At 43.7% G+C, this 11,248-nt stretch overlaps 1 protein-coding gene across 2 annotated transcripts in view; it reads left to right on the forward strand.

The window, feature by feature from the left end:
* The window catches only part of ABL2 (ABL proto-oncogene 2, non-receptor tyrosine kinase), a 15,592-nt gene that overhangs the window by 3,392 nt on the left and 952 nt on the right, over positions 1 to 11,248 (forward strand). The window contains exons 2-12 of one of the 2 annotated variants that reach the window (XM_029084796.1): positions 532 to 702; positions 1,469 to 1,764; positions 2,436 to 2,708; positions 3,498 to 3,582; positions 5,312 to 5,489; positions 6,128 to 6,312; positions 6,607 to 6,759; positions 8,253 to 8,342; positions 9,611 to 9,784; positions 10,474 to 10,707; positions 11,023 to 11,248. The exon at positions 11,023 to 11,248 is cut by the window's right edge and continues 952 nt beyond it. In XM_029084796.1, coding sequence (XP_028940629.1) covers positions 532 to 702; positions 1,469 to 1,764; positions 2,436 to 2,708; positions 3,498 to 3,582; positions 5,312 to 5,489; positions 6,128 to 6,312; positions 6,607 to 6,759; positions 8,253 to 8,342; positions 9,611 to 9,784; positions 10,474 to 10,707; positions 11,023 to 11,248 — 2,065 coding nt within the window. Of the gene's footprint in view, positions 1 to 531; positions 703 to 1,468; positions 1,765 to 2,435; positions 2,709 to 3,497; positions 3,583 to 5,311; positions 5,490 to 6,127; positions 6,313 to 6,606; positions 6,760 to 8,252; positions 8,343 to 9,610; positions 9,785 to 10,473 lie in introns of both variants that reach the window. The other variant, XM_010167198.1, reaches the window with a different exon arrangement.

Raw genomic sequence — 11,248 nt, forward strand, 5'->3', positions numbered from 1 at the left:
TAGATGTAATTTCTGTCATAATTCAGCCTGTCTTACCTGTATTTGTAACGTTGGTTTCAGATCCAGGCTGTCTACTGCAGCCACAGAAACAATAAAGACATAAAACATAACATTTCAGCATCTAAAGGTTTCCTTTGCTACTTCACATAATTTTAAAAAAGGCACTTTTAGTTTCTCACCTGTTTTTTATCTATGAATGCATAAATACTTTCAAATAGAGGTATATATAAATAGAGATATTTATAATACATATTAAATAGAAATTTTATCTACATAGCTTGCTACTTAGTATATAAGCAGTTAATCACCTCCTCCAGCCCCTGTTAGAAGTATCACAGAATCACAGTAACCTATAGAGTGAAGAGTCAGCAGAGTGGAGCTTGAAAACCATTGATCTAAGATGTGCAGACGTGGTGCTCCCTTTCCATAAAGGGCATATTGTGCAGTTAGGAGCTTAGCTCTGCTCTACCCTGGGTTTTGATCTATTTACAGTTGTACACAAAGTGATTCCCTCTTCTGTTCTTTCTTCAGAGGCCCTGCACCGCCCCTATGGTTGCGATGTTGAACCCCAGGCACTGAATGAAGCCATCAGATGGAGCTCCAAGGAGAACCTGCTTGGAGCCACTGAGAGCGATCCCAATCTCTTTGTTGCACTTTATGATTTTGTAGCAAGTGGTGACAACACGCTCAGCATCACCAAAGGTGAGGCTCTGAATCACAGAGCAGCGGTTCGGTTGAAAACTTAGCAACAGAAAAGGGAAATCAGAATCCTTCTCCGAACAGGTACAGGAATAAGTGCAGTTACAGGGGATTATTCTCCGAACTGATGATTATGAGCAGGCTGTTTCTCTGTGACTTGTGTTGGAGGGACACCTGCCGGCAGTGCTAGTACAGACACAGCTTTGTCTAACACTGCCTGACAGCCCAGCCCACCTAATAATGCTCTTCACATTCTAGGCTCCCCAAATCACCAGCCCCTTGAGACACCTGTTTTAGAGAGGGGCAGAGGAAAGCTTTTACATTGTTGATAAGAGAATTCAGCACTTTCAACTGGGGAAAAATCAAGAATTAAGAATTGCAGAGAGATTTTGTATTTCTGTTCAGTACACATATCAGAATATGACCTGTTGCACAACTGTTTTCAATCACATGCCATTTAAGGCTTCAAGGAGACAAACCTCATCCCTCCAAGAAAAAGGTCTTTCTAGTGTAAAAAGCTGGACTACAGGAAGCTTCTTGAGTTCATCAGTCACACTGCAGTAAATTAGGGAACAGTATCCTAGGTATTCTGTCTGAAACTACCTCAGAAATACTTTATATATATAGCAGTTTAGTTGTAGGATCACTGCTGCCCATTTTTATTGTTAAGCTACAAACCCAGGCTTAGTCAGCTGATAGCATGTGTCTCCCTTAATGAGACCCAATCAATTGCACTGTCCTTATTTTGCTTTTTTCTTTCTGGTCATAGGTGAGAAGTTGCGAGTCCTGGGTTACAACCAGAATGGTGAATGGAGTGAGGTACGTTCGAAGAATGGGCAGGGCTGGGTACCAAGCAACTACATCACCCCAGTGAACAGCCTGGAAAAGCATTCATGGTACCACGGGCCAGTGTCACGCAGCGCGGCAGAGTATCTGCTGAGCAGTCTCATCAATGGCAGCTTCCTGGTTCGGGAAAGCGAGAGCAGCCCGGGGCAGCTATCCATCTCGCTCAGGTACGAAGGACGTGTTTACCACTACAGGATCAATACCACCTCAGATGGAAAGGTAAGGATCGCTGGATAACGCTGTGGGGAGAGGAAACACGGATATCAGTTAAGAGGTGGTACAGAATCTAGTTGCAGACTGTTAAGAGGGGGGTGTATGTGAAAGAAAACAGGTCCGCTGGTTGATTAATATAAATAAAGAACATGTATGCCAAGAGTTTGGGGGTGACTCACTGCACACCACTTTGGAAGAACTGTAGATGGTACTTATCCTGTGTAGGTGGTACTTATCCTGGCTGAAAGCAGCTAGGGAGCAAAACAGCTGTGGTTTGATGTGTTATCTTTCCATTGATCCACTTAGAACAAGCAGAGCTTTGGTAAGTCAGCAGTTTTGATCAGCATTTTGAAACCTTGATCAAATAGCAGTGTGTTGTGTTGAGTGATGGAGAAACTGGCCTTGCATTTGGCTACAAGAATTGCAGTTTCTAGTCCTGTAAAGCATAAGGCAGGAGACAGCACTGCTCTCAAGTGATAGCTTATATCTAGCTGCCTTCTGCAGGTAAAAATCCCACAAGTTAATATTCATTTGCTGAACAACATGAGAATAAAGTCTGGTTCCTTTACCCTTTTTTTTTTTTCTTTTTAAACTTGCTAGAAATGTTTTCACTGTACCTGTTTTCCAGTGTTTCCAGCTGCCTTCATTTAAGTAGATTCCTGGTTTGTTCTTAACAGGTCTATGTGACAGCAGAAAGCCGTTTCAGCACACTAGCAGAGCTAGTGCACCATCACTCAACAGTAGCAGATGGACTGGTGACAACTTTGCATTACCCAGCACCCAAGTGCAATAAGCCCACTGTCTATGGGGTGTCCCCCATCCACGACAAGTGGGAGATGGAGAGGACTGATATCACCATGAAGCACAAACTTGGGGGAGGGCAGTATGGCGAGGTATACGTTGGTGTCTGGAAGAAATACAATCTCACGGTTGCTGTGAAAACATTAAAGGTGAGTTTTCAGATGGTCATGCACTGTTCATTTAGGCACCATTTATGATAAGGGTAAGGACATTGTAACATTCTCAGTTATACCACCTAATGATACGAATATCAGAAAGTGGAGTGTGCTGATCTGCATAAAATCCATGCTTGAGAGTAGCTTTGCAGAACCAAGTTAGCTTATCAATCTTGCACCAGTGCATGTGGCTTAGAAACAATTCGGAATTTTTGTCCAGCAAGCTTCTGCAGGAACTGCATGTCCAAGTCAGATCTGTAGAAACGGTTACCAAGTCCACTTCCCTTCCCTCAGAAGAGCTGTGGAAGCTTTAAGAAATCAGAGGTGTTGGAAATACCCTTCTACAACATCATCCCTACTCCTGGAAAAATTCACCGTCTCCATTTATCTTCCTTTTCAAAGCCTTCTGTTTGTTTCAGCATTAACGGCTACAATTCTATGTACCCCCTAAGGGAGCTTTCGGGCTTAATTTTTATAGCTGGGCAGGGGAACTGAGTCAGTGATCCTGAGAGGCTTGCTCTCACCAGCCACAACTGCTTTAATAGCCACAGTAGCTAACAAACAAGAAAGACAAGCGCTTTCTGGGTACTGCAGATCTGTCACTTGGCCATGCTGCAGGCCAGCCAGGCAGCTTTACAGGGTGTTATATTTTGCTTTGATAAAAGCCAAAACAGCAGAGTGGAGACAATGATACCATCATTTATATTGAGCTACGATATGTGGTGTTAAGCAGACTTTGGTCATGAAGATAAATTTTCCCTTCTTTTGCCTCTCTTTATCTAGGAAGATACCATGGAGGTGGAAGAGTTCTTGAAAGAAGCTGCTGTGATGAAGGAGATCAAGCACCCAAATCTAGTGCAGTTGTTAGGTTAGTGAAATCCCTTGCTCTTTCTGTTCTTACTTGAGTTTCTGCCAAAATGAAATGTCTTGTTTAAAAGCAGTGGCAGATTTTCTGTACTTATATAAGTTTTTGAATCAGGTCAAGTTATGGGGTGATATTTTTGACAGCTTACTCCTTTATTGGAGCTGAGACACACTAATTTTAAATAAAACATCAAATACAGTCACTTACATTAGCAGACAACTTTGCTGTTGAGGCACGAGGATGCATTATATAAAAGTTTGCAGCATCAGCCTCCTGTTAGTTTGTACCCTTGGCCTTAGACATGCTCCAGGGTTCAGTTATCAGGTCATATTCCTTCTCTGCTGCAAAATTATTTTCCATCACTTAGGAGAAAATTCAAAGTGAAATAAAAAATTATATTGGAAGCACAACAAGTAGCATTCTTACTTCTCAAATCAGAGACATTTCTAGAAAACGCTGCACTGAATAGAACAAATTAGTCCATAATTAAGCAGAAGACAACCAGATCAGTGCTGCTGTAAGGCACCCTATGTATCACCAAATAAGTACATGAGATCAGGGCAGTGGAGATGCAAGTTGGATCAAAGAGCGCATGAATGGAAGAAGTCTGCAGGCATTACAGCATGGCTGTGCCCTGTTTGTCTCACTGACAAATGCATGACATGATGATCACTATTAAATAGTCTGCATAGCTGTTAATTCTACATGTATAAAGATTCTTAAGGAGACACCCTAAACCTTTCCTAGTGTTTAATTTCCTCTGGACTTTTGCTGCTTTCAGGGGCAAAGCTGTCAAGCCAAGCCCAGGATGAAAGGAGAAATCTGAAGAATGTGAAGGCTTTTAAAAATGGCAACTGTTCTGTACTCATTTAAAGAAATGGGCACAGATGAAGTGTCTGCCCAGCCCCGTCTGGTTCCAGGAGCAGAGACTAAAAGATTTCTCGTCAGAGAGATGCATTTTTGCTCTCTCTGATGCACAGTGTAGTTGTGTTTTACGTGTGTAACGGTATAAACAGGCACGCAGCAGTGCTGCGGTGGGAGTTCACTGAGATTTGACATGAGTATCCTGTTGCTCTCCTCCTCCGCTAACACATACTTTGTACATAACTGCAATGACTGGAGCGAGTAGTCATCCCAGGAATGTGTGAGAATGCTGCTTTAGGAGCAGGTCCCACCGTGCTGATCACTTACCCAGCTAGCGCACATGGGAGTGCTTCACATTACTCTGTCGTGACATTTCAGTCTGGAAATCTTGACAGTTGACAGGTACCTACTTCCAGTTGGCCAATCTTTAGCTTTATGAAGGAAGAGAAGGGAAGAAAAGCAAATCATATGTGTTCAAAATAACTCCTGTTTCATTCTGTAACCCTCCAAAGAACAGAACCACTCCTTTATGTATCTTATGTAGGGATAGTGGTGCTTTGATACAGATGTTTCTGTCCCTGAATTGGATGGACAGATAAATAGACAGAAGCACTGAATTTTAAGTTGGGTTCATTGATCTGGATCTTGTAGATGGAAGTCTTCACTTTTCAGAGTACAAATGTACAGGTACAGTCATCGGCACAAAATGTGACAAATCATAGAGTCGCTTGGTTGGAAAAGACCTTTGAGATCATTGAGTCCAACCGTACCTATCCACTACTAAACCATATGGATATTAAATCAGGAACAGTGGTAACCCAGAGAAGAAAGGGGAACTATTCACATGCTCCCTCTTCCTCGCTGCTAGGTGTGTGTACCCTGGAGCCACCCTTTTACATTGTGACAGAATACATGCCCTATGGGAACCTGCTAGACTATTTACGGGAATGCAACCGGGAGGAAGTGAGCGCTGTTGTACTACTCTACATGGCCACCCAGATCTCCTCTGCTATGGAGTACCTGGAGAAGAAGAACTTCATTCACAGGTGGGTAAAGTCATGTTGAGCTGGTACAGCTTCAGAATACAGCAATAAAGAGGCCACTGGTGGCCCAGGAATTCCTCCCTTTGGGGAGGTTCCTTCCACAGTTAGGTTTCACACTGGCTTATCCACTGTCTGTTTTGCTTTCAATACTGTCTTGCAATACCTTCTCTCCATGACTCTCATAACACACTTACTTACAATCTTGTGCAGGACTGCCTGACAGCTATGCAAGTTGGTGTTGTCCTGTTGTGATGTACCCACTGTGTGCAAGACATTGTCAACCCTGTCCTATTTTAATCCAGTCAGATAAAACTGTGCCATAAAGCTGTTACCAGTACGTGATGAGCTGCTGATCTCATCCTGTTCTCAGGAAACATAAACTTCCCATTGTAACAGCTATCGTTACTGTAAATTTAATAGAATTTAAAGAGTGAATCCTAATCCTAACTTATGTTATTGCTCCTAAGAATACATCCATTCCATTTCTGACACTGTCAGAGCACAGCTCACATTGCCTTTACCTGCTGTATAAAGAGTGCTTCCTGATTCAGACGAGAGGGACAGGCTATGCAACCACAAGATTGTATTGAGAAGCCCTGCTCTTGCTCCAGTGGAAGAATGTGCTTTTTTCCTTTGTACAGGGACCTGGCAGCAAGGAACTGCTTAGTTGGAGAAAATCACGTGGTGAAGGTGGCTGACTTCGGCTTAAGTCGACTTATGACTGGAGATACCTACACAGCTCATGCTGGAGCCAAGTTCCCAATCAAATGGACAGCTCCTGAGAGCCTGGCCTATAACACCTTTTCAATCAAATCAGATGTGTGGGGTAAGAAAAGTCCACTTCAGTGTTTTCTTTTTCATTTTGTTTTTCTTTGTTGGCCTAGAAAGTAACTTGTTTTCTGACCTGAGCAGAAACATGGGGGGAGGAGATGGTCACGTGTCAGGGCACAACTTCATGAAACAATAGAGTTTTTAGCATGTCATTTCTTCACCTAGACTGGCCTGAAATACCTGCAAAAAACGAGTGCTGCCTCAAGCTGCAGTAGAGGCTGCAATGTAATGAGCAACACGAGAGGAGAGCAGACTTACAACTAGGAATTTTGTTTTTCTCCTTGTGTAGCCTTTGGTGTGCTGTTATGGGAAATTGCTACCTATGGGATGTCACCATACCCAGGCATTGACCTCTCTCAGGTGTATGATCTGCTGGAAAAGGGCTATCGGATGGAACAACCCGAGGGGTGCCCTCCGAAGGTGTACGAACTGATGAGGGCATGTGAGTATCTATTTTCTTCCAGTTTGGGGGACAAAGCCTTGGGGGGGTTGGGAGAAAGTTGTTAACTGTAAGTCTTTGCTTCTTATGTGCTATTTTGTTAGCTAATGTGGAAAAGGCCTGGTCACCTGAGAGGTACCTGGTTACTAATGCAAAATGAATCAGGTCTCTGGGAAACAAGAATTCACTCTCAAAACCTGTCATGTCTGAGTAGAGATAGACAGCACTTTGTGGCAAATTGTACTGGCATTTTGTCAGTAGGACTCTTCCTATGGAGTCACCAGATTAGAAGGAAATTTAGTTCTCTGCAAGCACAGCACCTGTGCAGGAGACATGTAGTTGACAAGGCTGCTCGAAACGCATCCTCCAAGCAGGCCATGAAAAGCTCCCTAATGTTCCACAACAAATTGAAAATCGACTAATAAGAGGCCAAAAAGATACAGTCTGCTACAAAAAGAGAGCGACAGAGTTTAAGAGCATTGCCAATCTTCTTCAGTCCCACAAGAGCAGAGAATATATTGGGCAAAAGGCTGAAGATCCTGGGGAGCAAACCAAGCCATGCCTTTGAGTGAGGTAAGCAGCTCTGAGCAGAGAGACCCTGTCAGTGTGACCAGGGTGGGAAGAAACTCCTTGGTGCTAACTCCAGCGATCTGTGTGGCCCTCGATGCACAAGACAGACAAACCAGGGCTTAAGGGGCCGTTCTGCAGCCTGTCTCCAGCAATGCCTGATCCCCAGCGTACCAAAGAAAGTCAGGGTGAACTTAAAGTTATGAAACAAAGAAGCTGAGTGATGATGAAAGATACTGCTTCAAAAACCCTTCAGGAAGCTGACAGAAGCCCAAAACCAAGATATTCATTAATGCAGCCCAGGATGCCGGTCACTTTCTAGACCTATGGTCATATCAACAGATAGTGCTTCCAAAATACATTCCCCTAGTGCACATTTCTAACTACAGAAATGACTTTTCATCATGATACCCTTCCACAACTTGCCATGCTCCACCTTAGATCAGTGCACTCTCTTCTTTCCCCAACAGGGTGCACACATTCTCCTTTTGGAAGGCTCTGCCTGAATTTCAGTATTAAGAGCATGAGAGCAGAACGTTTCCTGGAGCTTTTCACACAGTTATCTGTGACTGGGCTAGATGAGATGTGTTCAGTCCAAACAGCCAGGGTAGCAAACACGGAATTCTCCTTTGCCAAAAAAATTCAGGAAGAGGGTGAGGAGATCAGAAAAAGCTGTGGAGTTGACAGAGAGCTGGGGTTTTTAGAATTGATTCCTTCCTCTCGAAACCTGTTTGTTAGGATGAGGTAGACACTGACTGCTGCGATGAATTAGTACCTGTGAATGACTATAGAGCCTGTTTAATAGTAGGAGATCAGGGTCTGACTGCAGTTGAGAAAACTTACATATTTTCTGTCACCTTGAACAGATTAAAAAGTCACTTCCTACCTGTTTCAGACATTGAGACTTACTCTGCTTTCTCACATTGCAGGTTGGAAGTGGAACCCACCAGACCGACCTTCTTTTGCTGAGACCCACCAGGCCTTTGAAACCATGTTCCACGACTCGAGCATCTCAGAGGGTGAGATCCCCTGTGGCTTTATTTCTGAACCAATATTGGATTTTATCCCCCAGAGAGCCCTCTTCTGGATGGGCTCTTAGGGCTCACCTGCTGCTAGCTGCAGAGGTTGTGAGAGGCTTTGTCCCTTACTTAATTTCTTAACTATAAGTCTGCAAATATGTGCTCTTAATTTGTGCACAAATACTAAATAAACTTTAGACATATACCAGTGCAGAGGACAATATAGTAATTCAATTGAGCACCAAGATGCCAAAGAGTTAATTTTAAGAATATTGTCTCCTCCATTAGAGGAAGCCTCTTGTTTCCCAGACTGAAGAGTAAGGAATAGTAAGTAATGCTGAGAGAAAGATGTATGCATATCACAGTTTACTACTGACTGTGGCAATTATGAAATATTATTCTATCAGCTTTCATTTTTAAAATGTGTGCCTTAATCTCTGGATTTTCTACTTAGCTACCTCTAGGAGCAAATCTGTGCAACTCAGCTCTCAAACATAATCAACTAGGAGTTAAATACTGGTGAGAAGTGTGATACGAGACAGCAGACAAGCAGAACTGTCTCAGCATCTTGTAAATTTTTAAATTAAATATGTAGCTGATACATCCACTCCCCTACTACAGAAAAAACAGACTGGATCAAATTCTACCAGGGAAGATCTATAATAGGCACATCAAGCAGCCCACACCAGTGCCAACCTGGGTGTGGCCAGGAGGTTGTGGGATTTTTCTGTTGGTTGGTTTTTGTTTTTTCAATCACATACCTTGTGTTGATGTTGGGAAGGAAACATGCAGTCTTCATATCTAATAGGGAGGTGCAGTGCTTTGTTTCAAGCAAAGCAGCTTAGATCTAGATCCAGGGAGGACACAACTTTTGAGGGATCCCAGGAGCATCAACAGGAGACACCTTAATTAAAAACAGAGGCAAATGCATTCAGTGCTGGCTTTAGCTCTTGAGCAACCCTTAACCCAGGAGAGAGCTGGGTTCGTACCAGACCTCTCATACAGATCCTACCACTGTTTTTTGTTTGTTTTGGGTTTTTTTTTCCCTAAATTTATAAAGATGAAAATGAGTGAAAGCATTTTGAAAAACATCCCTCTAACCCTGAATACCTCTGGACTTGAGCAAAAACTAAATCCATAAACTATGTATTTGTCAGTCACGTGTCTCTTCTTGCCAGTCTGGGTTTGCAGGAAAGACTCAGATATACTTTTCCTCTTCCAATCTCTGTTCCAACTATTCCCTTTTTGGTTTTTTTTTGTCTTAACAGAGGTAGCAGAGGAGCTTGGAAGAACAGCCTCCTCCTCATCCATAGTTCCTTACCTGCCCCGGTTACCCATGCTTCCCTCCAAGACTAGAACACTGAAGAAACAGGCAGAGAACAAGGAAAACATTGAAGGGACACAAGATACTGTGGAGCACTCGGCTTCCAGCTCAGCACCAGGTATGGGCAGTGGGACAGTGGCAGCGAGGCCACGTGTCCTGGGATAGACTTGCTGCTGGTGTAAATTGCCAGAAGAACAGCAGGACACAGAACAACGTGACATGGGAAGGTGCCTTGCGATGCTCTGTCATTAGGGTTGTTGGCCACCTCAGCAGCCCAATTATTTACTAGATTTCTTTTGGTAAATTCTATTTAGCAAATAGAAAACACTGCAGCTTATTCAGTGTTCTTTTAGTAAATCCCATTGTTGGTTTTTTTTCTTTTAAATCTAGTTTTGCTGCTTTTTTTTTAAATGACAGCTTCAAAACTAAAGTTGACAAGGCAGCAAGAGATTTTCTTTTATACTTGTAGTATTTGGGGAAGGAGGAAAAAACTACAGGAAGGAGATAAGAAACTGGGAGAAAAGAACAGCTTCACTTCCTCTTGAACTCTCTCCTCAGTGCCCTTCTCAGTATAGGCAGCAGACAAGGCATGCATGCAGAAGCAGGAAAAAAGTGGAAAAAAAAAATAATAATCAAAAGCACAGCAGCCTTGCACAAAAATAAAAGTGCTAATTTCTTCTTCTTCTTCTGATCTTTCTCTGCAGAACTTGGGCAGCTAAACATGCCAGGCCCATAAAGCCCACTGCAGGATAGGGAGGTGGAAATGGAAACTGATTTTGCAGATTCACGCTTGTTTCTTCTGTTTAGGTTTTATCAGAAGCACACAGCCAACAAGTGGGTCTCCTGCCCTGCCTCGCAAGCAGAGGGACAAGTCACCCAGCAGCCTGTTGGAGGATGCCAAAGAGACCACTTTCACCAGGGACAGAAAAGGTGGCTTCTTCAGCTCCTTTATGAAGAAGAGGAATGCTCCCACACCTCCCAAGCGCAGCAGTTCCTTCCGGGAGATGGAGAATCAGCCCCATAAGAAATATGAGCTGACGGGTAACTTTTCATCTGTTGCTTCCTTGCAGCATGTGGATGGGTTCTCTTTCGCTCCCACGCAGCAGGACGCAAGCCTGGCCCCACCCAAGTGCTATGGTGGGGGCTTTGTGCAGAGGACCTTCTACAATGATGATGGCACTGGTACCAGCAGTGGTGGGGGCGTAAGCACTGGTGGTGGGTGGTCGGGCATCACTGGTTTCTTTACACCACGCTTGATTAAAAAGACACTGGGTTTACGAGCGGGAAAACCCACTGGCAATGAAGAAGCTTCAAAGCCTTTTCCAAGGTCAAACTCTACATCTTCCATGTCCTCAGGGCTTCCAGAGCAGGATAGGATGGCAATGACCCTTCCCAGAAATTCCCAGAGGTCAAAAATCCAGCTGGAACGGACAGTGTCCACCTCCTCTCAGCCTGATGAGAGCACAGGGAGGGCCAATGACCTGCTTCCCAAAAGGTTTGAAGAAGGCCCTGCTTTGACCAGAGAGAGACCAAAAGCAAAGCTCTTGCCCAGGGGTGCCACAGCGCTCCCTTTCCGAACACC

The sequence above is a fragment of the Antrostomus carolinensis genome, unplaced genomic scaffold (genome assembly GCF_000700745.2).
Source record: "Antrostomus carolinensis isolate BGI_N321 unplaced genomic scaffold, ASM70074v2 scaffold17534, whole genome shotgun sequence".
NCBI classification, from domain to species: domain Eukaryota; kingdom Metazoa; phylum Chordata; class Aves; order Caprimulgiformes; family Caprimulgidae; genus Antrostomus; species Antrostomus carolinensis.